At 32.3% G+C, this 26,515-nt stretch overlaps 1 protein-coding gene across 1 annotated transcript in view; it reads right to left on the reverse strand.

Moving 5' to 3' along the window:
• vex (somatomedin B and thrombospondin type 1 domain containing protein vexed) overlaps positions 1-26,515 on the reverse strand; it is a 655,834-nt gene that overhangs the window by 89,403 nt on the left and 539,916 nt on the right. Inside the window, exon 3 of the mRNA XM_073979098.1 lies at positions 11,702-11,899. Coding sequence (XP_073835199.1) covers positions 11,702-11,899 — 198 coding nt within the window. The remainder of the gene's footprint in view (positions 1-11,701; positions 11,900-26,515) is intronic.

A 26,515-nucleotide genomic window follows, 5' to 3' on the forward strand; every position in this document is an offset into this window, starting at 1 on the left:
AAATAAAGCAATACAAATATAAATACAATCGTCCGCAATGGGTACATGTGTGTGTTTGGCACACACACAAACGCCCATGAACACAATCAGAGAATCACAGCAAAACCCAAACTTTTGTTGTAGTGGGTAGGCGAAATACAATGTTTTATTACACAATACAAACCATAATTATGCCATTGCTTCATTTGGGGATTATCTAAGTGCATCCCAAAAGTATGCCATATTCTATGGGGATTTAATAAAAATACTCGTAACAATTACAAAACAATTCAAAAATCATTGACAGCAGCCACTGGCATTTGTAGAGCAAAAAATTAGTCCCAATTTACATTGGGCGAGTTTACTTGCGGCAATTGTCAGTTTATGGGTGAGAGAGGGTGTTGAGAGGCAAAGGGTTACCATATACCTCACCTCTCTCTCCATCAAACTGACAATTGCCACAAGTAAACTCGCCTAATGTAAATTGGGACCTAATGATTTAAAAAATTTATTAGAAAAAAGTCAATTCAAATCTATAATCCGTATGAAATTTAATTGGAATTTTAATTAAATTTAAAGGAAAAATGTCGCTCGGATAACGTTTGCATATGACAAATGTTACAGGATAAAGATTTCCAATGGAAATTTTATCGGATGAGGTCTTCGTATAAAAATGTTAACCGGATAAGGTTTTCGTATAGAAAATAGTTATCCCGATATGGTTTTCGTATAGAAAATGTTATCCGGATACTGTTTTCGTATAGAAAATGTTATGTGGATAAAGTTTTCGTATAGAAAATGTTATTCGGATAAGGTTTTCGTGTAGAATATTTAATCCGGATAAGATTTTCGTATAGAAAGTGTTATCCGAATAAGGTTTTCGTGTAGAAAATGTTATCCGGATAAGATTTTCGTATAGACAATGTTATCCGGATAGGGTTTTTGTTATCCGATAGAAGCTTCTTATAGAAAACGTTATCCGGATAGAGGCTTCTTATAGAGAATTTTATCCGGATAAGGTTTTCGTATAGAACATGTTATCCGGATAGGGTTTTTGTTATCCGATAGAAGCATCTTATAGAAAACGTTATCCGGATAGAGGCTTCTTATAGAGAATGATATCCGGATAAGATTTTCTTATAGAAAATGTTATCCGGATAAGGTTTTCGTATAGAAAATGTTATCCGTATAAGGTTTTCGTATAGAAAATGTTATCCGGATAAGGTTTTCGTATAGAAAATGTTATCCGCATAAGGTTTTCGTATAGAAAATGTTATCCGGATAAGGTTTTCGTATAGAAAATGTTATCCGGATAAGGTTTTCGTATAGAAAATGTTATCCGGATAAGGTTTTCGTATAGAAAATGTTATCCGGATAAGGTTTTCGTATAGAAAATGTTATCCGGATAAGGTGTTCGTATAGAAAATGTAAAATTTTATCCGGATAAAGTTTTCGTATTGAAAATGTTATCCGGATAAGGTTTTCGTATAGAATATTTAATCCGGATAAGATTTTCGTATAGAAAGTGTTATCCGAATAAGGTTTTCGTGTAGAAAATGTTATCCGGATAAGATTTTCGTATAGACAATGTTATCCGGATAGGGTTTTTGTTATCCGATAGAAGCTTCTTATAGAAAACGTTATCCGGATAGAGGCTTCTTATAGAGAATTTTATCCGGATAAGGTTTTCGTATAGAACATGTTATCCGGATAGGGTTTTTGTTATCCGATAGAAGCATCTTATAGAAAACGTTATCCGGATAGAGGCTTCTTATAGAGAATGATATCCGGATAAGATTTTCTTATAGAAAATGTTATCCGGATAAGGTTTTCGTATAGAAAATGTTATCCGTATAAGGTTTTCGTATAGAAAATGTTATCCGGATAAGGTTTTCGTATAGAAAATGTTATCCGCATAAGGTTTTCGTATAGAAAATGTTATCCGGATAAGGTTTTCGTATAGAAAATGTTATCCGGATAAGGTTTTCGTATAGAAAATGTTATCCGGATAAGGTTTTCGTATAGAAAATGTTATCCGGATAAGGTTTTCGTATAGAAAATGTTATCCGGATAAGGTTTTCGTATAGAAAATGTTATCCGGATAAGGTTTTCGTATAAAAAATGTTATACGGATAAGGTTTTCGTATAGAAAATGTTATCCGGATAAGGTTTTCGTATAGAAAATGTTATCCGCATAAAGTTTTCGTATAGAAAATGTTATCCGTATAAAGTTTTCGTGTAGTAAATGTTATCCGGATAAGATTTTCGTATAGAAAATGTTAACCGGATAAGATTTTGGTATTGAAATGTTATCCGGATAAGGTTTTCGTGTAGAAAATGTTATCCGGATAAGATTTTCGTATTGAAATATTATCCGGAAAAGGTTTTCGTGTAGAGAATGTTATCAGGATAAGGTTTTCGTATAGAAAATTTTATCCGGATAAGGTTTTCGTAAAGAAATTGTTATCCGGATAAGGTTTTCGTATTGAAAATGTTATCTGGAGAAGATTTTCGTATAGAAAATGATATCCGGATAAGATTTTCGTATTGAAATATTATCCGGAAAAGGTTTTCGTATAGGAAATGTTATTCGGATAAGGTTTTCGTAGAGGAAATGTTATTCGGATAAGGTTTTCGTATAGAAAATGGTTTTCATATGGAAAAAGTTATCCGGATAAAGTTTTCGTATGGAAAATTTTATCAAGACAAGATTTTCGTATAGAAAATGTTATCCGGATAAGGTTTTCGTATAGATAATGTTATCCGGATAAGGTTTTCGTGTAGAAAATGTTATCCGGATAAGGTTTTCGTATAGAAAATGTTATCCGGATAAGGTTTTCGTATAGAAAATGTTATCCGGATAAGGTTTTCGTATAGAAAATGTTATCCGGATAAGGTTTTCGTATAGAAAATTTTATCCGGATAAGGTTTTCGTATAGAAAATTTTATCCGGATAAGGTTTTCGTATAGAAAATGTTATCCGGATAAGGTTTTCGTATAGAAAATTTTATCCGGATAAGGTTTTCGTATAGAACATTTTATCCGGATAAGGTTTTCGTATAGAAAATTTTATCCGGATAAGGTTTTCGTATAGAAAATGTTATCCGGATAAGGTTTTCGTATAGAAAATGTTATCCGGAAAAAGTTTTCGTGTAGAAAATGTTGTCCGGAAAAGGTTTTCGTATAGAAAATATTATCCGGAAAAGGTTTTCGTATAGAAAATGTTATTCGGATAAGGTTTTCGTATAGAAAATGTTATCCGGATAAGGTTTTCGTATTGAAAATGTTATCCGGATAAGGTTTTCGTATAGAAAATGTTATCCGGATAAGGTTTTCGTATAGAAAATGTTATCCGGATAAGGTTTTCGTATAGAAAATGTTATGCGGATAAGGTTTTCGTATAGAAAATGTTATCCGGATAAGGTTTTCGTATAGAAATTGTTATCCGGATAAGGTTTTCGTATAGAAAATGTTATCCGGATAAGGTTTTCGTATAGAAAATTTTATCCGGATAAGGTTTTCGTATAGAAAATGTTATCCGGAAAAAGTTTTCGTGTAGAAAATGTTGTCCGGAAAAGGTTTTCGGATAGAAAATATTATCCGGAAAAGGTTTTCGTATAGAAAATGTTATTCGGATAAGGTTTTCGTATAGAAAATGTTATCCGGATAAGGTTTTCGTATTGAAAATGTTATCCGGATAAGGTTTTCGTATAGAAAATGTTATCCGGATAAGGTTTTCGTATAGAAAATGTTATCCGGATAAAGTTTTCGTCTAGAAAATGTTATCCGGATAAGGTTTTCGTATAGAAAATGTTATCCGGATAAGGTTTTCGTATAGAAATTGTTATCCGGATAAGGTTTTCGTATAGAAAATGTTATCCGGATAAGGTTTTCGTATAGAAAATGTTATCCGGATAAGGTTTTTGTATAAAAAATTGTATCCGGATAAGGTTTCGTCTAGAAAATATTATCCGGATAACGTTTTCGTATAGAAAATGTTATCCGGATAAGGTTTTCGTATAGAAAATGTTATCCGGATAAGGTTTTCGTATAGAAAATGTTATCCGGATAAGGTTTTCGTATAGAAAATGTTATCCGGATAAGGTTTTCGTATAGAGAATGTTATCCGGATAAGGTTTTCGTATAGAAAATGTTATCCGGATAAGGTTTTCGTATAGAAAATGTTATCCGGATAAGGTTTTCGTATAGAAAATGTTATCCGGATAAGGTTTTCGTATAGAAAATGTTATCCGGATAAGGTTTTCGTATAGAAAATGTTATCCGGATAAGGTTTTCGTATAGAAAATTTTATCCGGATATGGTTTTCGTATAGAAAATGTTATCCGGATAAGGTTTTCGTATAGAAAATGTTATACGCATAAAGTTTTCGTATAGAAAATGTTATCCGTATAAGGTTTTCGTATAGTAAATGTTATCCGGATAAGATTTTCGTATAGAAAATGTTATCTGGATAAGATTTTCGTATAGAAAATGTTATACGGATAAGTTTTTCGTATAGAAAATTTTATGCGGCTAAGGCTTTCGTATAGAAAATTTTATTTGGATAATGTTTTCGTATAGAAGATGTTATCCGGATACGGTTTTCGTATAGAAAATATTATCCGGATAAGGTTTCGTATAGAAAATGTAATCCGGATAAGGTTTTTGTACGGAAAATCTTATCCGGATAAAGTTTTCGTATAGAAAATGTTATCTGGATAAGGTTTTCTATAGAAAATGTTATCCGGATAAGGTTTTCTAAAGAAAATGTTATCCGGATAAGGCTTTCCTATAGAAAACGTTATCCGGATAAGGTTTTCCTAAAGAAAATGTTATACAGATAAGATTTTCGTATAGAAAATGTTATCCGGATAAAGTTTTCGTATAGAAAATTTTTTCCGGATAAGGTTTTCGTATAGAAAATGTTATCCGGATAAGGTTTTCGTATAGAAATATTGTATTAGAAAACGTTATCTGGATAATTTTTTGTGTGTAAAAGATGTTATCCAGATAATGTTAAGATTTTCGTATAGAATACAAATGTTATCAGCATAAAGTTTACGTATAGAAAATGTTATCCGGATATGGTTTTCGTATAGAAAATGCAATCCGAATAAGTTTTTCGTATAGAAAATGTTATCCGGATAAGGTTTTCGTATAGAAAATTTTATCCGAATAAGGTTTTCGTATAGAAAATGTTATCCGAATAAGGTTTTCGTATAGAAAGTGTTATGCGGATTAGGTTTTGGTGTAGAAAATGTTATCCGGATAAGGTATTCGTATAGAAAATGTTATCCGGATAAGGTTTTCGTATAGAACATTTTATCCGGTAAATGTTTTCGTCTAAAAAATTTTATCCGAATAAGGTTTTTGTAAAGAAAATTGTATCGAAAGAAGATTTTCGTATAGAAAATTAAATCCAGATAAGGTTTGCGTATAACAAATATTATCCGGAAACAATATTTTGGTCAGTGCCATTATTTTGTTGCTTGCAACACTCAAACTGTTTAAGCATATTTTTAGGCCATTGCCATGAATTTCCTTACTCAATTTATTGCCTACCTTTGATGATTATCAAATTTATTTATTTAATTGAAACAAAAAATCAATTAAATTGTTTTTTTTTTATTTTGTAATCAAAATTGTCTTAAAAATTTGAAGCAAAAGCTTCGAGCAAATAAACAACGCTTAAATGTAAGACGATTTGATGAAAATATATATTGCCCATAAAAACCAAAAAAGAGGAACACCATAAAAATTCTACCCCCAAAAAATCACAAATTTCCCCTTTTACGTGTGAAGAGGAAATTCTTCAAATTTAATATTACGGAAATCTGTATTGAAATGCTACTCTAAATAAAATCTCTCACATATCCGTAGCATGACAAAATTTCGCGCTTCAATTATTGTTATTATTATTTTTATGATTTGTTTCTGCTTCTGCTGATGCTGCTTTATTGCTGAAGCACCAATAAGGGGTAGAAATTTTTATACAAAAACCAAGTATAACAAAGGCAAAGTACCCATTACAAAAACATAATATATGTGTGTATGTATAACACCCAAACGCCCCTCGATTATATATTTACACTGTTATTTGCCATACAGTGTTTAGATTTATCATAAATATCCTGGTATTCAAATATAAACATTCCCTACGTGATATAGATGGTTGGCTGGCTGGCAGGTTGCCTGAATGCCTGGGTGTCGTCTGCCTGTATTTGCCTTTCAATACACACAAGTGTTAGCTACGTGTGAGGGTGGTGAACACTTTTGTATGTGGCATATTTCTCAAAGAGGGGGAGATTTCTTGTGGTTGGTCCCCACAGAACAGCATTGATATTTACACTAGCGGTCCTCCCCTTCCCCCAACACTTCCTCTCAATATATTTTTTTATTATTTAACTATAGAATTTTATGGCAAACAAGCTGTATAAAGACTACCCATAAATAAAATGTAAACATTTATTTACAATCAAATACAAGAGACTATATGTGTGTGTATGTACGAATGTGTTGAGGGACAGATTTCCATCTCAAAAGCACGAACGAATGTATGAATGAGGAAAAAAATACAAGAATCAACATGAAATAAATATGAAAAACCCACAAAATTTCTGTAAATACACTTGTCATCCATCCATCATGTAGGAACAAATACAACTACTTGTCAAAAATGCTGCAACAAAATCAACAACATATCTCAAGTGGTTTTTATGGAAAAGCAACGCCTGTAAGTATGCTCTGCAAATAAACGAAGGGGGAAGCTAAGTAAGTTGAAAATTCCTCTCGATTTTTTTGGTAACACAGTTAAATTAGATGCTTAAAGTGCGGTAAGTATCTAATATAAAAAACAATTTTTAGAATTGCATACTTTTAGGGGACGAATGAAAGAATTTGGCCTACATTAAGGAAGGATTCTGAAAAAAATTGTTAAAAAATAAGAATTATTTTTTTTAATCATCTATTATTGCCAGAATAATGAAGGAAAAAATATTCTTTAAAAAATCCACGTTTATTGGCAGGATGTTGGAGGAAAAATGTTCTTTAAAAAATCCACGTTTATGGGCAGGATGTTGGAGGAAAAATATTCTTTAAAAAAATCCACGTTTATGGGCAGGATGTTGGAGGAAAAATGTTCTTTAAAAAATCCACGTTTATGGGCAGGATGTTGGAGGAAAAATATACTTTAAAAAATCCACGTTTATGGGCAGGATGTTGGAGGAAAAGTATACTTTAAAAAAATCCACGTTTATGGGCAGGATGTTGGAGGAAAAAGATTCTTTAAAAAAATCCACGTTTATGGGCAGGATGTTGGAGGGAAAATATTCTTTAAAAAATCCACGTTTATTGGCAGGATGTTGGAGGAAAAATATTCTTTAAAAAAATCCACGTTTATGGGCAGGATGTTGGAGGAAAATATTCTTTAAAAAAATCCACGTTTATGGGCAGGATGTTGGAGGAAAAATGTTCTTTAAAAAAATCCACGTTTATGGGCAGGATGCTGGAGGAAAAATATTCTTTAAAAAAATCCACGTTTATGGGCAGGATGTTGGAGCAAAAATATTCTTTAAAAAATCCACGTTTATTGCCAGGATAAGGTAGGAAAAATATTCTTTAAAAAATCCACGTTTATTGCCAGGATAAGGTAGGAAAAATATTCTTTAAAAAAATCCACGTTTATTGGCAGGATATTGGAGGAAAAATATTCTTTAAAAAATCCACGTTTATTGGCAGGATGTTGGAGGAAAAATATTCTTTAAAAAATCCACGTTTATTGGCAGGATATTGGAGGAAAAATATTTTTTTAAAAAATCCACGTTTATTGGCAGGATGTTGGAGGAAAAATATTCTTTAAAAAATCCACGTTTATTGGCAGGATGTTGGAGGAAAACTATTCTTTAAAAAATCCACATTTAATGCCAGGATAAGGGAGGAAAAATATTCTTTAAAAATCCACGTTTATTGCCAGGATAAGGGAGGAAAAATATTCTTTAAAAAATTCACGTTTATTGCCAGAATAAGGGAGGAAAAATATTCTTTAAAAAATCCACGTTTATTGCCAGGATAAGGGAGGAAAATTTTTCTTTAAAAAATCCACGTTTATTGGCAGGATGTTGGAGGAAAAATTTTCTTTAAAAAATCCACGTTGTTTGGCAGGATAAGGGAGGAAAAATATTCTTTAAAAAATCCACGTTTATTGCCAGTATAAGGGAGGAAAAATATTCTTTAAAAAAGCCACGTTGTTTGGCAGGATGTTGGAGGAAAAATATTCTTTAAAAAATCCACCCTTATTTTGGGGATGGTGAAGGTAAAATATTCTTTTAAAAAAATCCAATCCTAATCTACGTTTATTAGTTGGATTAGGAATGAAAAAATATTTTTTTTAATTTGTTCAAAAATAATCGTTTATAAATCATTAGTGTTCTTCGCAATATTACCTTCCCATTACACAATATATTTTTTCCAAACATTTTCCTCCATATTTCTATCCATTAACGGTTTTAAGTTACGCTTCCCTGCCCTGACTGATTTATTGTTAATAGGTTTGTATTGTTGTTTTACTTAACTACACACAATTAGAGAGCTGTTATGGCGTAATGGATGCGGAACTACCATGGCAATAGAGCACAAGGAAGGGAAGCCTGTTATATTGCTGAATAGCTCATTACTCATACATGTGAAATACTAGACCATTAAACGCGATTAAGTTGTCCATTAGCTTAGAAGTACTGGCAATTTGTAAATGATTGCCGAAATAGCTGGTCAAGGGCAACAATTAATGGCTAGACATGTGGATTTGCGTAGCTTAGAAATGCTTAAAATGAAATTTTAATAAACATTTATCATACGCCATAGAGGATTTCAATTAAAAGTAATCATACGCAAGGGAGGATGGCAATTACGAACAATGATACGCACTAAGGCACAAATTATAAATATCATTGGAAATCCCTGGAAAGTAAACTTTCTTAAATTTACACCAACAATTTCATCTACTTTAACTTTGTTTAAAAATTCAAAAGCCTTTTAAATGTCAGCTGAACAAAGACCAACCCCAGTCAATTTTCCTCTAACCACTGCCTCATTGAACGGAAGTAGTTTAACATTTAGCAGTTTCAAAACTAGTGGCTTCATAAACAGAAGCCCATTGCGAAAAGCAGCAGCAGTCTAACAATCTACCACTTTAGCATGTAGAGTAACTTAATATGCTTCTCTTCTTAGGCGATTATACATACGTTCACTTTTTTAGAAACGAAAAAAAAAAACAAACACATCAAGGACTTAAGGCTGTGTGGCAGATTTTCTTCATTTGAGTGGTTTCATAATGCAATGCGTCTAGAGGAAGTAGGAAGTATTGCGACTGCAAGTGTACAGAAGTAGGAAGAAAATATAAGTATGTGTTGGGTAACTTACTCCAGCAAAAGGCTCTGATGCTGGTTAATGATGTGAATTGTGACAACTCAACTAAGGAAAGAGTTTTGTGCATAGACTTGGCTTTATAACAAGGGAAAGATTCTGTAAAAAACAACTAAATAAAAAAGGAAGAAAGTTTTTACAACGTCAAACAAAGAATTGTGGAAAAAGAGTTAAAGTTGAAACACATAAGTCAAAGGCAGGTTTGAAACAACAATTTTGCAATAGAGAAAAGTCGTCAATGCATCTATAGACCCTCCTTGAAAGAAGGAAAAGGTGCTTTTTTAGACATTTTTTGAAAGAAAGGGTGCTTCTATAGACACTTTCTAGAAGAAAGGGTGCTTCTATAGACGCTTTCTAAAAGAAAGGGTGCTTCTATAGACACTTTCTGAAAGAAAGGGTGCTTCTATAGACACTTTCTGAAAGAAAGGGTGCTTCTATAGATAATTTCTCTAAGAAAGGGTGCTTCTATAGACACTTTCTGAAGGAAAGGGTGCTTCTATAGGCACTTTCTAAAAGAAAGGGTGCTTCTATAGACACTTTCTAAAAGAAAGGGTGCTTCTATAGACACTTTCTAAAAGAAAGGGTGCTTCTATAGACACTTTCTAAAAGAAAGGGTGCTTCTATAGACACTTTCTAAAAGAAAGGGTGCTTCTATAGACAATTTCTAAAAGAAAGGGTGCTTCTATAGACACTTTCTAAAAGAAAGGGTGCTTCTATAGACACTTTCTAAAAGAAAGGGTGCTTCTATAGACACTTTCTAAAAGAAAGGGTGCTTCTATAGACACTTTCTAAAAGAAAGGGTGTTTCTATAGACACTTTCTAAAAGAAAGGGTGCTTCTATAGACACTTTCTAAAAGAAAGGGTGCTTCTATAGACACTTTCTAAAAGAAAGGGTGCTTCTATAGACACTTTCTAAACGAAAGGGTGCTTCTATAGACACTTTCTAAAAGAAATGGTGCTTCTATAGACACTTTCTAAAAGAAAGGGTGCTTCTATAGACACTTTCTAAAAGAAAGGGTGCTTCTATAGACACTTTCTAAAAGAAAGGGTGCTTCTATAGACACTTTCTAAAAGAAAGGGTGCTTCTATAGACACTTTCTGAAAGAAAGGGTGCTTCTATAGACACTTTCTTAAAGAAAGGATGCTTCTATAGACTCTTTCTGAAAGAAAGGGTGCTTCTATAGACACTTTCTGAAAGAAAGGGTGCTTCTATAGACACTTTCTGAAAGAAAGGGTGCTTCTATAGACCCTTTCTCAAAGAAAGGGTGCTTCTATAGACCCTTTCTCAAAGAAAGGGTGCTTCTATAGACCCTTTCTCAAAGAAAGGGTGCTTCTATAGACTCTTTCTCAAAGAAAGGGTGCTTCTATAGACCCTTTCTCAAAGAAAGGGTGCTTCTATAGACCCTTTCTCAAAGAAATGGTGCTTCCATAGAACCTTTCTCAAAGAAAGGGTGCTTCCATAGACCCTTTCCCAAAGAAAGGGTGCTTCTATAGACCCTTTCTCAAAGAAAGGGTGCTTCTATAGACCCTTTCTCAAAGAATGGGTGCTTCTATAGACCCTTTCTGAAAGAAAGTGTGCTTCTATAGACCATTTGTGACCCTTTTCAATAACGAGCTGTTGTCGATAGTGTTTTGTTTATAACAAGTTTTTTATTGCGAAAAAGTTTTCGATAGCAACTCTCTCTGCCATATATGTATGTATGTACACGTTTTACCATATAAGTGCTGTCAATTTTACTTAAAATGTTGCTGCTGCTTCCTATCTTCGTCCGTTTCAATGTCATTTCTCATTTTCAGCAATCCGTGTTATTTTTTTAATAATGTCAATATCCTTGCCAGATATTGAGTTAAATTTCATTACTTTACGCTTAACTCGGTAGTGGCCATCAAATATTGAAGCAACCCACTCAACGCCTACCAGCCATAACGGTGTGGAAATAAACCTTTGATTTGCGTGTCATGTTCTTTTTTCTGCTACTTCTCTGAGAGTTAAAGCAGGAGAGAGATTTAATTAAAATTACATTTTACACCATGACAACCGCCTGTGGTGAAGCGGCAAACATAAGCTTTTCAATTTTTAGTTGGAAAATGGAAAATTGTCTGTGATTTCTTCCAGTAACACCACAGCTGCCCCGTAGGGTGTCCAGCCACAATGCTGATGATGAGCTTAAGCCTCTCCCCTCAGATTAAAAAAAAGTGTTTTAATCTTTTATGACATTTTTATTACAAATACCTGTTTTGTTTTTGTTTTAATTATTTAAATGTTTATTTTGTTGTAGTTGTTGTTATTTTTGCTACTTACCCCGCAATATTTTCTTATCATGATGATGGCCATGACATCGAAAACCTTGGCAACCACGTTTTTGCAATAATGTTGGACAATGTTTACCACCATTTTGTGCTGGCTGTAGAACTTTGCGTGAACGTGTCATGACGCCAGCACCACAGGAGGCATTACATTCGCTCCATTGACCCCAATCTCCAACTTGACAGTCAAGTACTGATGGCAGAATCGAGAGAAATAGATGGAAACAAACGAGAAATAAGAAGAAAAAAAAAATAAATATTTGTAAGATAAATATTTAAGAGTAGGCGAGCAATAAAACTAATTAAGTGTTTAAAATATATCTTGACTTAAGATCTGGAAGGGTGGTAATAAAAAAAGGCATGCACTTGATTTAAGAGGCGTTTAATATTGACATAATTCTTCGGTAAGAATATACACATTTTTACTACGATAACAATTTTTCTTTTATGATATCGAAAAAACTAGTAAAAATTGGAAAATTCTTGCAGTTCTGGAACAGAGCAATAGTACTTATATAAAGAAATGTTATCGATATTAGCATTTATTTGTCAATAGAAATACCGATGATAGTTTCTCCAGACAACAAATTTATCGATAATAACATGCACATAACAACAAGTTATCGATATTAAAATTTTATTAAAAAAAAAGATTTCGATAAAAGTTTTTCTGGAAAGGAACTAAAAATTTTCTGTATAGAAAAATGTTACCGATAATATATTTTCTCTAGATAAAAATCTATCAATAATCACTATTCTAGAGAATACAGCTTATCGAAAACTAGTCTGTTGTGATTTTTTCAATAAAAAAGTTATCCATAATAGCTTTTCTATATAACAACTTTATTAGTATTTACATTTTTTTGCCTCTAGAAAACTCATAACTAATAATGATCGATAATTGCTTTTTTAAAGAAAAAATTTAACATTTTCGAAAACAAATTTTAAGAAATATAAAGTTACCAAAAAGAACTTTCTAATGAGTTAATTTATCGATAGCTACGGTTCTAAAAAAAAAAGGATTATCGATCGATATTTTTCTATACAGAAAATATGTCGATAAGAACATATTAATAATACAAGGAGAAGAGTGGTCGATAACAATTTATTCATAAGCTGAGTACACATTTTCTGCTTTGAATGACAACTTTGCGGTTGCTTGCTAGTGTGGTCGTTCGTTTTTGTCATTCATCATGCAACCACAAAATATTTTGTGGTTGCTGGACGGTTGGACAATTATCGATAATTGCGAAAAATCGACATTTAAAACTGACAATAAGTACTGCACTATGAAAACCCGGAAAAAATTATCGATAATCACAACATCGTTAGAGAAAGGTTATCTAACATTATTTTTTATATTATATAAAAAATGATCTTAGTCCTAATAGACAAAATTTTCAAATAAATAAAATCAGCTGAGCTAGGCTGGTGTTTGAACCCTCGTCCTTAAAAAACAAAAGAAAAAAGGTGTTGTCACGGCGTGTTAGCGTTCAGAGCCAAACTCATTTCTTTCAAAGGCAGCGCTAAGCGTTTGTCATGAAAGCACAACTAAATGGACAAATACCCATTGTTGTTGAAAAAAAAAACAAAAATTGCATTTTAAAGAAGAAAAGTTCGATGACAGAGAAGCCACTCCACATCCGATACGTCTGATGATCTCCTCTACCAACGGCGAAACCGGCATGGTTCGAATTCGGCTTTCCCTTTTCACTTGCAAAAATAAACGGCCATTAAGCTCGATTCCAACGAGAAATTAATTAAAATTAATATTAAAAAATGATCTTCGACCTAATAGGCAAAATTTGTAAACAAATTTCAAATTTTCCATAGATCGATAATTTTCGATAATAATTTTAAAAAATGTATAATAACATATTAATCAGTTTTATCGATAACAATTTTTACCATACAGAAAATCATCGCTTATTCATTCGCTAATCACTTTTCATGGAAAAAAGTCATCAAAATTTGATTTTCAATACGGAAGGTATTTTGATAAACACACTCCCAGAATGAAAATTTATTGATACTCACTTTTTAAAGTTAAATCTTATCAACAGTGACTTTTACATAGGGGAAAGTGAAGGAAAATTGTTCGCTAATAAGGCATAATTACAATTCTAAAACGAAAATTTTATCGAAAATAACTTTTCTTTAGAAAAAAATGTATCGATAATAATTTTTCAGTATACAAAAGTTATTTAATAATAATTTTTCTTTGAAGAAAATTATCGATAATAATTTTTCTATCGATAGTAGTTTTGCTATAATTTTTATGAGCAAACATTATCGATAATATTTTTTTATGGGGAAAAATTAATCAAAAGTTATCGATAATATTTTTCTATGGATAATTTCTTATCAGCAAAATATTTATTCTATGTAGGAAAATTGCCTATCGATAATAATCTTTCTAGAGAGAAAACGCATCTATAATAAGTTTTTATAGGAGACAAAAATTACTGATAATTACAATTCTAAAACGAAAATTTTATCGAAAATAACATTTCTTTAGAAAAATTTATCGATAATAATTTTTCAGTATACAAAAGTTATCTATAATAGTTTTTCTTTGAAGAAAATTATCGATAATAATTTTTCTACAGAAAAAATTATCGAGAGTAATTTTTTATACCCTCAGCCTTTAGGCTAGAAAGGGTATACATACACTTTCATGCGGGCAAAATATGCCTCATCGAAATAATGGTTTTAGACCCCAAGAATGTTTGGACGAAATGTGTTTCAGACAATTTGGAGTCGATTGAGCAATGTCCGTCCGTCTGTCTGGCTGGCTGGAGCGCACGATAACTCTCGGACGGATGAACCGATTCGGTTCAAATTTTGGCTTTTGTAATATTTTGTCCAAACTTAGTTTAAGTTCGAAGATGGGTTATATCGGTCCACTCCTTCTGCTACCTCCCCCACAAAAGTTCGAAAATGTTCGGAAAATTTGTGCGCACGATAACTCTTGAAGAAAGTAACCGATTTGATCCATACTTTGCACATCGTGAATTTCTACCAGACTTGGATGAGGTTCCAATATGGACTCAATCGGTCCACTCTTTCGGGTACCTCCCACACAAAATTTCGGAAAAGTTCAGTTTAGGACCTGATCTCGAATCGCTTTGATTTTCGTTGTAGCAACTTGTATTCGCTGTCCCCCATACGACGGTACAAGTTTCATAAGGCGCAAGTCCATACTTCCTGAGAAAATAGCCTGAAAAGTGTAAAAAAACCCCTATGACACCGTGTGTAGTGGTTGGAGCGCAAGATAAATCTCGAACGGATCTGCCAATTCGCTCCAAAATTTGGCCTTCGTAATATTTTGTCCAAACATAGTTTAAGTTCGAAGATAAACCATGTCGGTTCACTCCTTCAGGTACCTCCCTCACAAAAATTCAAAAATCTTCGGAAAAAATATGCGCACGATAGCTCTTAAAGGGAGCGACTGAAGTAATCCATACTCTGCACATCCTAATATATCTACCAGATATAGATCAGTTTCGAATATGGATTATATTTGTGCACTCCTTTGGGTACCTCCCACACAAATGTTCGGACAAGAAGACCTGCTCTCGAATCACTTTGATTTTTGTTGAAGCTATTTGGATTCGCTACCTCCATTACGACGGTAAAATTTTTTTCAGGGGCAGGTCAATATTTCTTGGGAAAACATCCCGAAAGGTGTAAAAAGCCCTATGTCACCATATGCGGCTCTCGAACTGTTCTACCGATTTGTTGCAACATTTAATAATAATAATATTTTGTCAAAATGGCTCATATCGGTCTTCCCTAAGGGTACCTCTCCCACAAAAGTTCAACATTTGTGTTAATTCCTAATTCACATTTTTGTCGGCAAGTTCAAATGTTGAAAAAGGGCCACAAAATTCTGAAGAGACGCTAAATACATTCTATCTGTTCGTAGATGAAAGTTTCACATTGGCTGAGGGAATACCTCTGTCGGCAAAGCTGACTGACACTTTTTTACTTGTTTATTTTTATTTATTTATTTATTTTATTTTCTATGAAGAAAAGTTATTAACAATATTTAATTATCGACAACTATTTGTGTATGGAGAAAAATTATCGATAATAATTTTTTATGGAAAAAGTTATCGATTATAATTTTTTCTATAGAGAAAACTTATTGATGACAACTTTTATATAGAGAGAATTTACCGATTTTTAATTGTCTATATACAAGAATTATCTACTATAACTTTTCTATAGCGAAAAGTTACCGATTAGAAATTTTTAAATAAAATGTATCGACGACTTATTGTTTTCATACAAAAGTAATCGATAAAGTTATTGATAATTTTAAAACAACAATGTTCTTGATATGTAGAAAATACATCGTTAATTATTTTCTATATAAAAAGTTTTCGATAATAAATTTTCTATGGAGAAAAACTATCAAAAATAATTTTCTTATGGAGAAAAGTTATCGACAATAGCTTTTCTATGCAGAAAAGTTATCGATAATAACTTTTTTAATAATCAAAAGTAATCAATATTTTTTGATAATAATTTTTCTACATACCAAGGATATCGAAAATAACTTTCCTATAAAAAAATTATCGAAAATAGCTTTTCTATAAAGAAAAGTTATGGATAACGACTTTTCTACAGAGAAGAGATACCGAAAATAACTTTTCTACAGAGAAAATATATCGAAAACAACTTTTCTGCAGTGAAAAGTTATCGAAAAGAAATTTCCTACAGTCAGAAGTTATCAAAGTAATCTATGTTTTTTGATAATAACGTTTCTACAGAGCAAAGATATCAAAAATAACTTTCCTATAAATAAAACTTATCGAAAATAGCTTTTCTATAAAGAAAAGTTATCGACGATGACTTTTCTACAGAGAAAAGTAATCGAACATAAGTTTTCCACAGCGAAAAGTTATAGAAAATAACTTTTCTACAGAGAAAAGTTATCAAAGTAATCGATATTTTTTTTAAATGGTTTTATTTAGCTCACCCCGTTTGTTTTATTATTTATTCTTGGGTCAAATTTAGTAATTCAAATTTCACCCTCTTCCTGTCAACCGATTAATCTGAAATTTTGTATACACTTTGGATTTTGGAGACAATACAATTATGTTTATTCATTATCATTAGAAATTCAAGATGGCCGCAGCTACAAAATGGCGGATAACGTAGGTTTTATCAATCCCATCAATATGGGTATCAAATGAAAGGGCTCAACAAGCAGAATAAAATATACTATAAAAAATTTAAATCCAAGATGGCGGCCACTACAAAATGGCGGATAACGTAGGTTTTATCAATCCCATCAATATGGGTATCAAATGAAAGTGCTCAACCAGTAGAATACAATGTACTATATAAAATTAAAATCCAAGATGGCGGCCTCTACAAAATGGCGGATAACTTAGGTTTTATCAATCCCATCAACATGGGTATCAAATGAAAGGTATCAACAAGTAGAATACAATTTACCATGCAAAATTGAAATCTAAGATGTCCGCCGCTACCAAATGGCTGATAACATTTTTATACCCTCAGCCTTTAGGCTAAAGAGGGTATTTACACTTTGATACGACCAAAAATGTGCCTCATAGAAATAATGGTTTCAGACGATACGATTCTGTTTGTTTGTACGATATCCGTGTCAGACAATTTTGAGTAGATCTAGCAATGTCCGTCCGTCTGTCTGTCTGGCTGGCTGGTGCGCACGATAACTCTCGAACGGATCAATCGATTCGGTTCAAATTTTGGGTATCGAAATATTTTGTCTAGATTCGATTTAAGTTCGAAGATGGGCCATATAGGTCCACTCCTTCAGGTACCTCCCCCACAAATGTTCAAAAATTGTCGCAAAACTTGTGCGCACGATAACTCTTGTAGGGAATAACAGATTTGGTCCATACTTTGCACATCGTGTAATTTCTACCAAACTTAGATAAGGTTCCAATATGGACTCAATCGGTCCACTCCTTCGGGTATCTCCCACACAAAATTTCGGAAAAGTTCAGTTTAGGACCTGGTCTCGAATCGCTTTGATTTTTGTTTACGCAAGTTGTATTCGCTGTCCTCTATACGACGCTGTAAGTTTCATTAGGGGCAAGTCCATACTTCCTGAGAAAATAGCTTGAATGTTACAAAAAACCCTATGACACCGTGTGTAGTGGTTGGAGCGCAAGATAACTCTCGAACGGATCTGCCGATTCGGTCCAAAATTTGGCTTTCGTAATATTTTGTCCAAACTTAGTTCAAGTTCAAAGATGGATTATATCGGTCCACTCCTTCCGGTACCTCACCCACAAAAGTTCGAAAATGTTCGGAAAATTTGTGTGTACGATAACTCTTGAAGGGAGCAACCGATTTGGTCCATACTTTGCACATTATGAAATTTCTACTAGACTTAGATGAGGTTCCAATATGGACTTAATCGGTAAACTCCTTTGAGTACCTCCCACACAAAATTTCGGAAAAGTTCAGTTTTGGACCTGCTCTCGAATTGCCTTGGTTTTTGTTATAACATCTTGTATTCACTGTCCCCTATACGAAGGTACAAGTTTCCTCAGGGGCAAGTCCATACTTCCTGAAAAAATAGCCTGAAAGTTGAAAACAAACCCTATGACACCATGTTTATGGGTGGAAGCGCAAGATAATTCTCGAACGGAAATTCCGATTCCGGCCAAAATTTGGCCTTCGTAATATTGTTTCCAAACTTAGTTTAAGTTCGTATATAAGCCATATCGCTCCACTCCTTCAGGTACCTACCCCACAAAAGTTCAAAAATATTCGGAAAAATTGTGCGCACGATAACTCTTGATGGGAGTGACCGATTTGGCCCATACTTTACACATTCTCATAATATCTACCAGATATATCAGGTTCGAATATGGACTATATTTGTCCACTCCATCCCGTACATCCCACACACAATTTTGGATAAGTTCACTTTAAGACCTGCTATTGAAACACTTTGATTTTTGTTGAAGCAACTTACATTCGCTGCCTCAATTACGATGGTAAAAGTTGTTTCAGGGGCAAGTCCATACTTCTTGAGAAAACAGCCCGAAGGGTGTAAAAACCGCCTACGACACACCCATGGTTTATGTCGGTCCATTTCTTTAAGTACCTTTTCCGCAACATTTTTGAACTTTAATCCTAATCAACATTTTTGTCGATTCATACGACCAACATTTTGAAACCCCCTAAATACATAAGTTTTTTGTAAAAAAAGTGTTTCAATTTGCACAGGCTGAGGGTATATCTCTGTCGGCAAAGCCGACTGATACTTTTTTACTTGTTTTTTATCAATCCCACCAATATGGGTATCAAATAAAAGGGCTTGACAAGAAGAATACAGTGCACTATACAGTACATCTTATACACCCGAAAGCCATACAGTTTCCAGCTAAGTACAATTACGGGACGGCTGAAAGAAGAATGTTGCCTTTAATACTATCATGGGCTTCTACAATACATAAAATGCAGGGCAGCACTATGGATCACGCAGTCGTATACTTAGGTGCGAAACTGTTTGAAGAAGGTCAAGCCTACGTGGCTCTTAGTAGAGTAAGATCTTTGCAGGGACTACGTATAGAGGAGTTGGACTGCAATAAACTAACCGGCAAGAAACCTTGCAATAATGTAGCACTAAATGAATTAAACAGAATGCGAAATAAAAACCAAAAACTAGAAAATAAAAATAGGTAAAAAAACTTTTTAAGTTAAACGGTTTTATGTTAAACATACATTGCAATGTTTAAGATAAATGTACTAAAAACCAAAAAATAATAAAATAGATACAGTCGTGTGAATTATAAACATATGCATAGACTAGACTAAAATAAAACCGTGGGGCACGTCAATTGTCTACAAATTATCGACATAATGTGCGATAGAAGAATCGTTTAATTCGTCGTTAGGCAGTTGGCCCGCAGACGGTGAGGAAATTACTTACTATTTTCTTGCTCATAAAAATTCCAATAGTTATACACTCCATGTAAATAAAAAAATGTTTCAACGAGTTTATCGTTGGACATTCACACTGCTGGCTGGCGAAGAATCGTTTCACTGCTCGTAGTTTGTCTTTAATCGACAAAGTACTACTCGCTCACCACTATGAAACCCTAAAACTCGCTTGCTAGCTTGTTTGCACGTTCTATCCCTACTTATCACACGTCCATCGCTGTCGGTTGAACAACTGCCTAATTATAGTGTAACATTACAAAACGAACATTTTAATCAACGATTGTAGACAATTGACGTGCCCCACGGTTTTATTTTAGTCTAGTCTATGCATATGTTTATAATTCACACGACTGTATCTATTTTATTATTTTTTGGTTTTTAGTACATTTATCTTAAACATTGCAATGTATGTTTAACATAAAACCGTTTAACTTAAAAAGTTTTTTTACCTATTTTTATTTGATAATAATTCATCTGATTTCGAAAAATTATAGATAAAAAGTTTTCTATGGAGAAAAATTATCCAAAATAATATTTCCGTAGAGAAAATTAAACGACAATAACTTTTCTATAGTGAAAAGTTAGCGATAATAACTTTCTATAGAGAAAAGTTATCTTTTTATCGATAATAATTTATCGCCAATAACTTTTCTATGGAAAAATAAAAACGTTTCTATAGAGAACAGTTATCCACAGTAACCATTATATGAAGGAAATTTATCGATAACAGCTATAGACATATTTTTTTCGTTAACTTTTGTATATAGACAAGTTGTCGATAATAAAATTATAGATAATAACTTTTCTATAGAGAAAAGTTATCGATTATTACTTTTCTATATAGAAAAGTTATCGATTATTACTTTTCTACAGAGAAAAGTTATCGATTATTACTTTTCTATAGAGAAAAGTTATCGATTATTACTTTTCTATAGAGAAAAATTATCGATTATAACCGTTCTATGGAGAAAAGTTATTGATAATAATTTTTCTATGGAGACAAATTATCCATAGTAAGTTTTGTATGAAGAAAAACTATCGATAACAACTATAGACAACATTTATCTCGTTAGCTTTTCTATATAGATAAGCTATCGATAATCACTTATTTATAGAGAAAAGGTATCGATAAACACTTTTCTACGGAGAAAAGATGTTGAAAAATAACTTTTCCATAGATAAAAGTTAACGGAATTTTTTTTTGTACAGAAAAGTTATCGAAGTTAGAAAGTTAACTCAAGTTAACAGATCTAAATGATCGATAATAGCATTCAAATGGAAAAAATATCGGTTATAATTTGTCTATAAAGAAAAAGTATAGATTATAATTATTCTATGGAAAAAAAATTATCGATTATTATTTTTCTATGGAAACAAATTATCGATATTAATTTTTCAATGAACAGAAATTATGGATTGTAATTTTTCTATGTGGAGAATTTACGCATAAACGTTTTTCTATGGAGAAAAATTATCGATAATAGTTTTTCAGTGGAGGAATATTATCGATAATAATTTTTCAGTGGAAAAAATGATCGATCATAATTTTTCTATTGAGAAAAATATTATCGTCAATACGTTTTCTATGGAATATAGTTACCAATAATAACTTTTCTGTAGACAAAAGTTATCGGTAATAATATTCGATGGAGAACATTTATCGATAATTATTCTTCTTGTGAGAAAAGCTATCAGTTATAACTTTTCTATAAAGAAAAGTTATCGTCTTAAACTTTTCTATAGACGATATGTTTTTGTTTATAACTTTTCTATAGAGAAAAGTTATCGACCATAACTTTTCTATTTTCGACTATATCTTTATATCGATAATAATTTGATATGGAAAAAAGTTATCTATAATAATTTGTCTACTAGGAAAAATGATCGATTTTAGCTTTTCTATAGAGAAAATTTATCGATTATAAATGTTTTACGGAGAAAAGTTATCACTTAAAATTGTTCTATAAAACAGATATTTGTTATAAGTGTTCTATAGAAGAAAATCTAAATTCACTTTCAAAACAGAACATGTTTTTCAGTGGCGAAACCACACTACCCCTTTTACGAGCTTGGGGTGGCAAAGAATAATTGACAGTTTACCAAACTGCTGAAAAATTACCATGGGCTCAGGGCCAATCGCTTTGGCATACTTTATGACTTTTGTCATTTGGGCACTGGAAAGCTGTGGCGGCTTATCCTTGACTGAAAAATATCGACGGTGATGGAAAACTGTTCCCTACGATCTATCGCTTTCAGCGACCTTCACAGACTGCCTCATTTCGAGGCTGGGGCACCACCGGGAATATGTTAGGGCGTCGCTGCCAAAATAGGATTATTTCACCTACCTGAGGACAACTTTTTCCAGAATTAGAAATTATGCTGCAATGCTTCAGGTAATCTAGCAATTTGTTCCGCTTGTAATCGTTTGAATAAGCAATTGGTCTATAGCCTCCCTTGATACATGAGTAAGGACTTCACTTCGATTAGCACCGGATAGATTACTTCGCACTCCAGAATTACATCTCCTCTTGCTGAAAAATTAGGTTCAATATTGGGTATTTTACCAATAAAAACTGACAGTTCAGCAGCTGTCTTGATGAAGTCTCAAAAGAAAAACTATTCAGCAACCGGAGCAACTGAGAATCAGGTACGCCTGAAATAATAATCAATCCCTGAATTATTGGTAATTGTTTGTGATTGATGAAATCTCTGGGAAATGGTATAATAAAATCAGGCGATAAGTGGCGACAAACTGAGGCTAAAACTAAAGCTATAAGTCCACTCAGTTTAAGTTAAATCTCGTCGATCAGAGTTAAAGAGATGGATTACATATCTACAGTATCTCCCTTTACACCTAGAACAGCACACGATATTGACCAGTGGTGGCGTCACGGACGAGTAGAATGAGCAGTAAACGCTCCTGGATTTGTGCTGCAAAAAGCAAATTTATATCCATACCTATGCAGAGTTGGCAGCTGAATCCGTGATTTCAGGTCAATCCATAACACTATGTTATTGAAAAAATTTTCTCTCTCCTTGTGTTGTTGTAGGTGTTACATGCTGTTTTTGTGATTATTTCAAGCTTTTGTTTGTCTTAAATGGCAACATTTTTCAGCAATTTTATTTCCTCTACAAGTATCGAAAAAAGCAGCTACCAGCCAGTCAACCAACTACAATAAAGCAGTTACTATCTGGCACTTGTTTTTCGCGAATGAGTCTTTTTTCCTGTTCTCAATGTAGTGCCTCCCTCATTTTGTGCCATTGTTTTCCACTTTAGTTAACTTAACTGGTGTTGTTGCTATTGTTATCGTGTGTTGTATTTTTTTTCCATCACGCCAACAACATGTTTTTTGTTCTACACTCTCGATAAACAACGTTGCAGACATTGTTGTTACAACGAAAAATTCAGTCATGAATACTCCTAGCATGGAATTGAGGGAAAAACATTTTTCTATTGTTTGGTGTTGCAGGAGTAACAAAATTTATATTTTTGTAGATTGGCCAAAAAAACAAGAAAGATATCAGAAAAAGTGGACTTATAGAGCAACACAAAATGTAAAAAAACACAGTCTCTGCAATCATGTCAGCCAATAAATATCACCCTACACCAGATATAAAAAATATTCTTTAAAAAATCCAAGTTTGGTGGAGAAAAAATATTCTTTAAAAAATCCATGTTTGTTGGAGGAAAAATATTCTATAAAAAATACAAGTTTGGTGGAGGAAAAATATTCTTTAAAAAATCCAAGTTTGGTGGAGAAAAATATTCTATAAAAAAATACAAGTTTTGTGGAGAAAAAATATTCTTTAAAAAATCCACGTTAATTCTAAGGATGGTGGACAAAAAATATTCTTAAAAAAAATCCACGTTTATTCTTAGAACGGTGGAGAAAAAAATATTCTTAAAAAATCCACGTTTATTCTTAGAATGGTGGAGAAAAAATATTCTTTAAAAAATCCACGTTTATTCTTAGAATGGTGGAGAAAAAATATTCTTTAAAAAATCCACGTTTATTCTTAGAATGGTGGAGAAAAAATATTCTTTAAAAAATCCACGTTAATTCTTAGAATGGTGGAGAAAAAATATTCTTTAAAAAATCCACGTTTATTCTTAGAATGGTGGAGAAAAAATATTCTTTAAAAAATCCACGTTTATTCTTAGAATGGTGGAGAAAAAATATTCTTTAAAAAATCCACGTTTATTCTTAGAATGGTGGAGAAAAAATATTTATTAAAAAATCCACGTTTATTCTTAGAATGGTGGAGAAAAAATATTTATTAAAAAATCCACGTTTATTCTTAGAATGGTGGAGAAAAAATATTTATTAAAAAATCCACGTTTATTCTTAGAATGGTGGAGAAAAAATATTTATTAAAAAATCCACGTTTATTCTTAGAATGGTGGAGTAAAAATATTCTTTAGAAAATCCACGTTTTTTCTTAGAATGGTGGAGAAAAAATATTCTTTAAAAAATCCACGTTTATTCTAGGAATGGCGGAGGAAAAATATTCTTTAAAAATCCACGTTTATTCCAGGGATTGCGGAGGAAAAATATTCTTTAAAAAATCCACGTTTATTCTAGGAATGGCGGAGGAAAAATATTCTTTAAAAATCCACGTTTATTCCAGGGATTGCGGAGGAAAAATATTCTTTAAAAAATCCACGTTTATTCTAGGAATGGCGGAGGAAAAATATTCTTTAAAAATCCACGTTTATTGGTTGGATGGTGGATGAAAAAATATTCTTTAAAAAATCCACGTTTATTGGTTGGATGGTGGATGAAAAAATTTTCTTTAAAAAATCCACGTTTATTGGTTGGATGGTGGATAAAAAAATATTCTTTAAAAAATCCACGTTTATTGGTTGGATGGTGGATGAAAAAATATTCTTTAAAAAATCCACGTTTATTGGTTGGATGGTGGATGAAAAAATTTTCTTTAAAAAATCCACGTTTATTGGTTGGATGGTGGATGAAAAAATATTCTTTAAAAAATCCACGTTTATTGGTTGGATGGTGGATAAAAAAATATTCTTTAAAAAATCCACGTTTATTGGTTGGATGGTGGATGAAAAAATATTCTTTAAAAAATCCACGTTTATTGGTTAGATGGTGGATGAAAAAATTTTCTTTAAAAAATCCACGTTTATTGGTTGGATGGTGGATGAAAAAATATTCTTTAAAAAATCCACGTTTATTGGTTGGATGGTGGATAAAAAAATATTCTTTAAAAAATCCACGTTTATTGGTTGGATGGTGGATGAAAAAATATTCTTTAAAAAATCCACGTTTATTGGTTAGATGGTGGATGAAAAAATTTTCTTTAAAAAATCCACGTTTATTGGTTGGATGGTGGATGAAAAAATATTCTTTAAAAAATCCACGTTTATTGGTTGGATGGTGGATAAAAAAATATTCTTTAAAAAATCCACGTTTATTGGTTGGATGGTGGATGAAAAAATATTCTTTAAAAAATCCACGTTTATTGGTTGGATGGTGGATGAAAAAATATTCTTTAAAAAATCCACTTTTATTGGTTGGATGGTGGATGAAAAAATATTCTTTAAAAAATCCACGTTTATTGGTTGGATGGTGGATGAAAAAATATTCTTTAAAAAATCCACGTTTATTGGTTGGATGGTGGATGAAAAAATATTCTTTAAAAAATCCACGTTTATTGGTTGGATGGTGGATGAAAAAATATTGTTTAAAAAATCCACGTTTATTGGTTGGATGGTGGATGAAAAAATATTGTTTAAAAAATCCACGTTTATTGGTTGGATGGTGGATGAAAAAATATTCTTTAAAAAATCCACGTTTATTGGTTGGATGGTGGATGAAAAAATATTCTTTAAAAAATCCACGTTTATTGGTTGGATGGTGGATGAAAAAATATTCTTTAAAAAATCCACGTTTATTGGTTGGATGGTGGATGAAAAAATATTCTTTAAAAAATCCGCGTTTATTGGTTGGATGGTGGATGAAAAAATATTGTTTAAAAAATCCACGTTTATTGGTTGGATGGTGGATAAAAAAATATTCTTTAAAAAATCCACGTTTATTGGTTGGATGGTGGATGAAAAAATATTCTTTAAAAAATCCACGTTTATTGGTTAGATGGTGGATGAAAAAATTTTCTTTAAAAAATCCACGTTTATTGGTTGGATGGTGGATGAAAAAATATTCTTTAAAAAATCCACGTTTATTGGTTGGATGGTGGATAAAAAAATATTCTTTAAAAAATCCACGTTTATTGGTTGGATGGTGGATGAAAAAATATTCTTTAAAAAATCCACGTTTATTGGTTGGATGGTGGATGAAAAAATATTCTTTAAAAAATCCACTTTTATTGGTTGGATGGTGGATGAAAAAATATTCTTTAAAAAATCCACGTTTATTGGTTGGATGGTGGATGAAAAAATATTGTTTAAAAAATCCACGTTTATTGGTTGGATGGTGGATGAAAAAATATTGTTTAAAAAATCCACGTTTATTGGTTGGATGGTGGATGAAAAAATATTGTTTAAAAAATCCACGTTTATTGGTTGGATGGTGGATGAAAAAATATTGTTTAAAAAATCCACGTTTATTGGTTGGATGGTGGATGAAAAAATATTCTTTAAAAAATCCACGTTTATTGGTTGGATGGTGGATGAAAAAATATTCTTTAAAAAATCCACGTTTATTGGTTGGATGGTGGATGAAAAAATATTCTTTAAAAAATCCACGTTTATTGGTTGGATGGTGGATGAAAAAATATTCTTTAAAAAATCCGCGTTTATTGGTTGGATGGTGGATGAAAAAATATTGTTTAAAAAATCCACGTTTATTGGTTGGATGGTGGATGAAAAAAT

This window comes from Musca autumnalis, unplaced genomic scaffold, assembly GCF_047663935.1.
Source record: "Musca autumnalis isolate F117 unplaced genomic scaffold, ASM4766393v1 scaffold_3, whole genome shotgun sequence".
Classification (NCBI taxonomy): Eukaryota; Metazoa; Arthropoda; class Insecta; order Diptera; family Muscidae; genus Musca; species Musca autumnalis.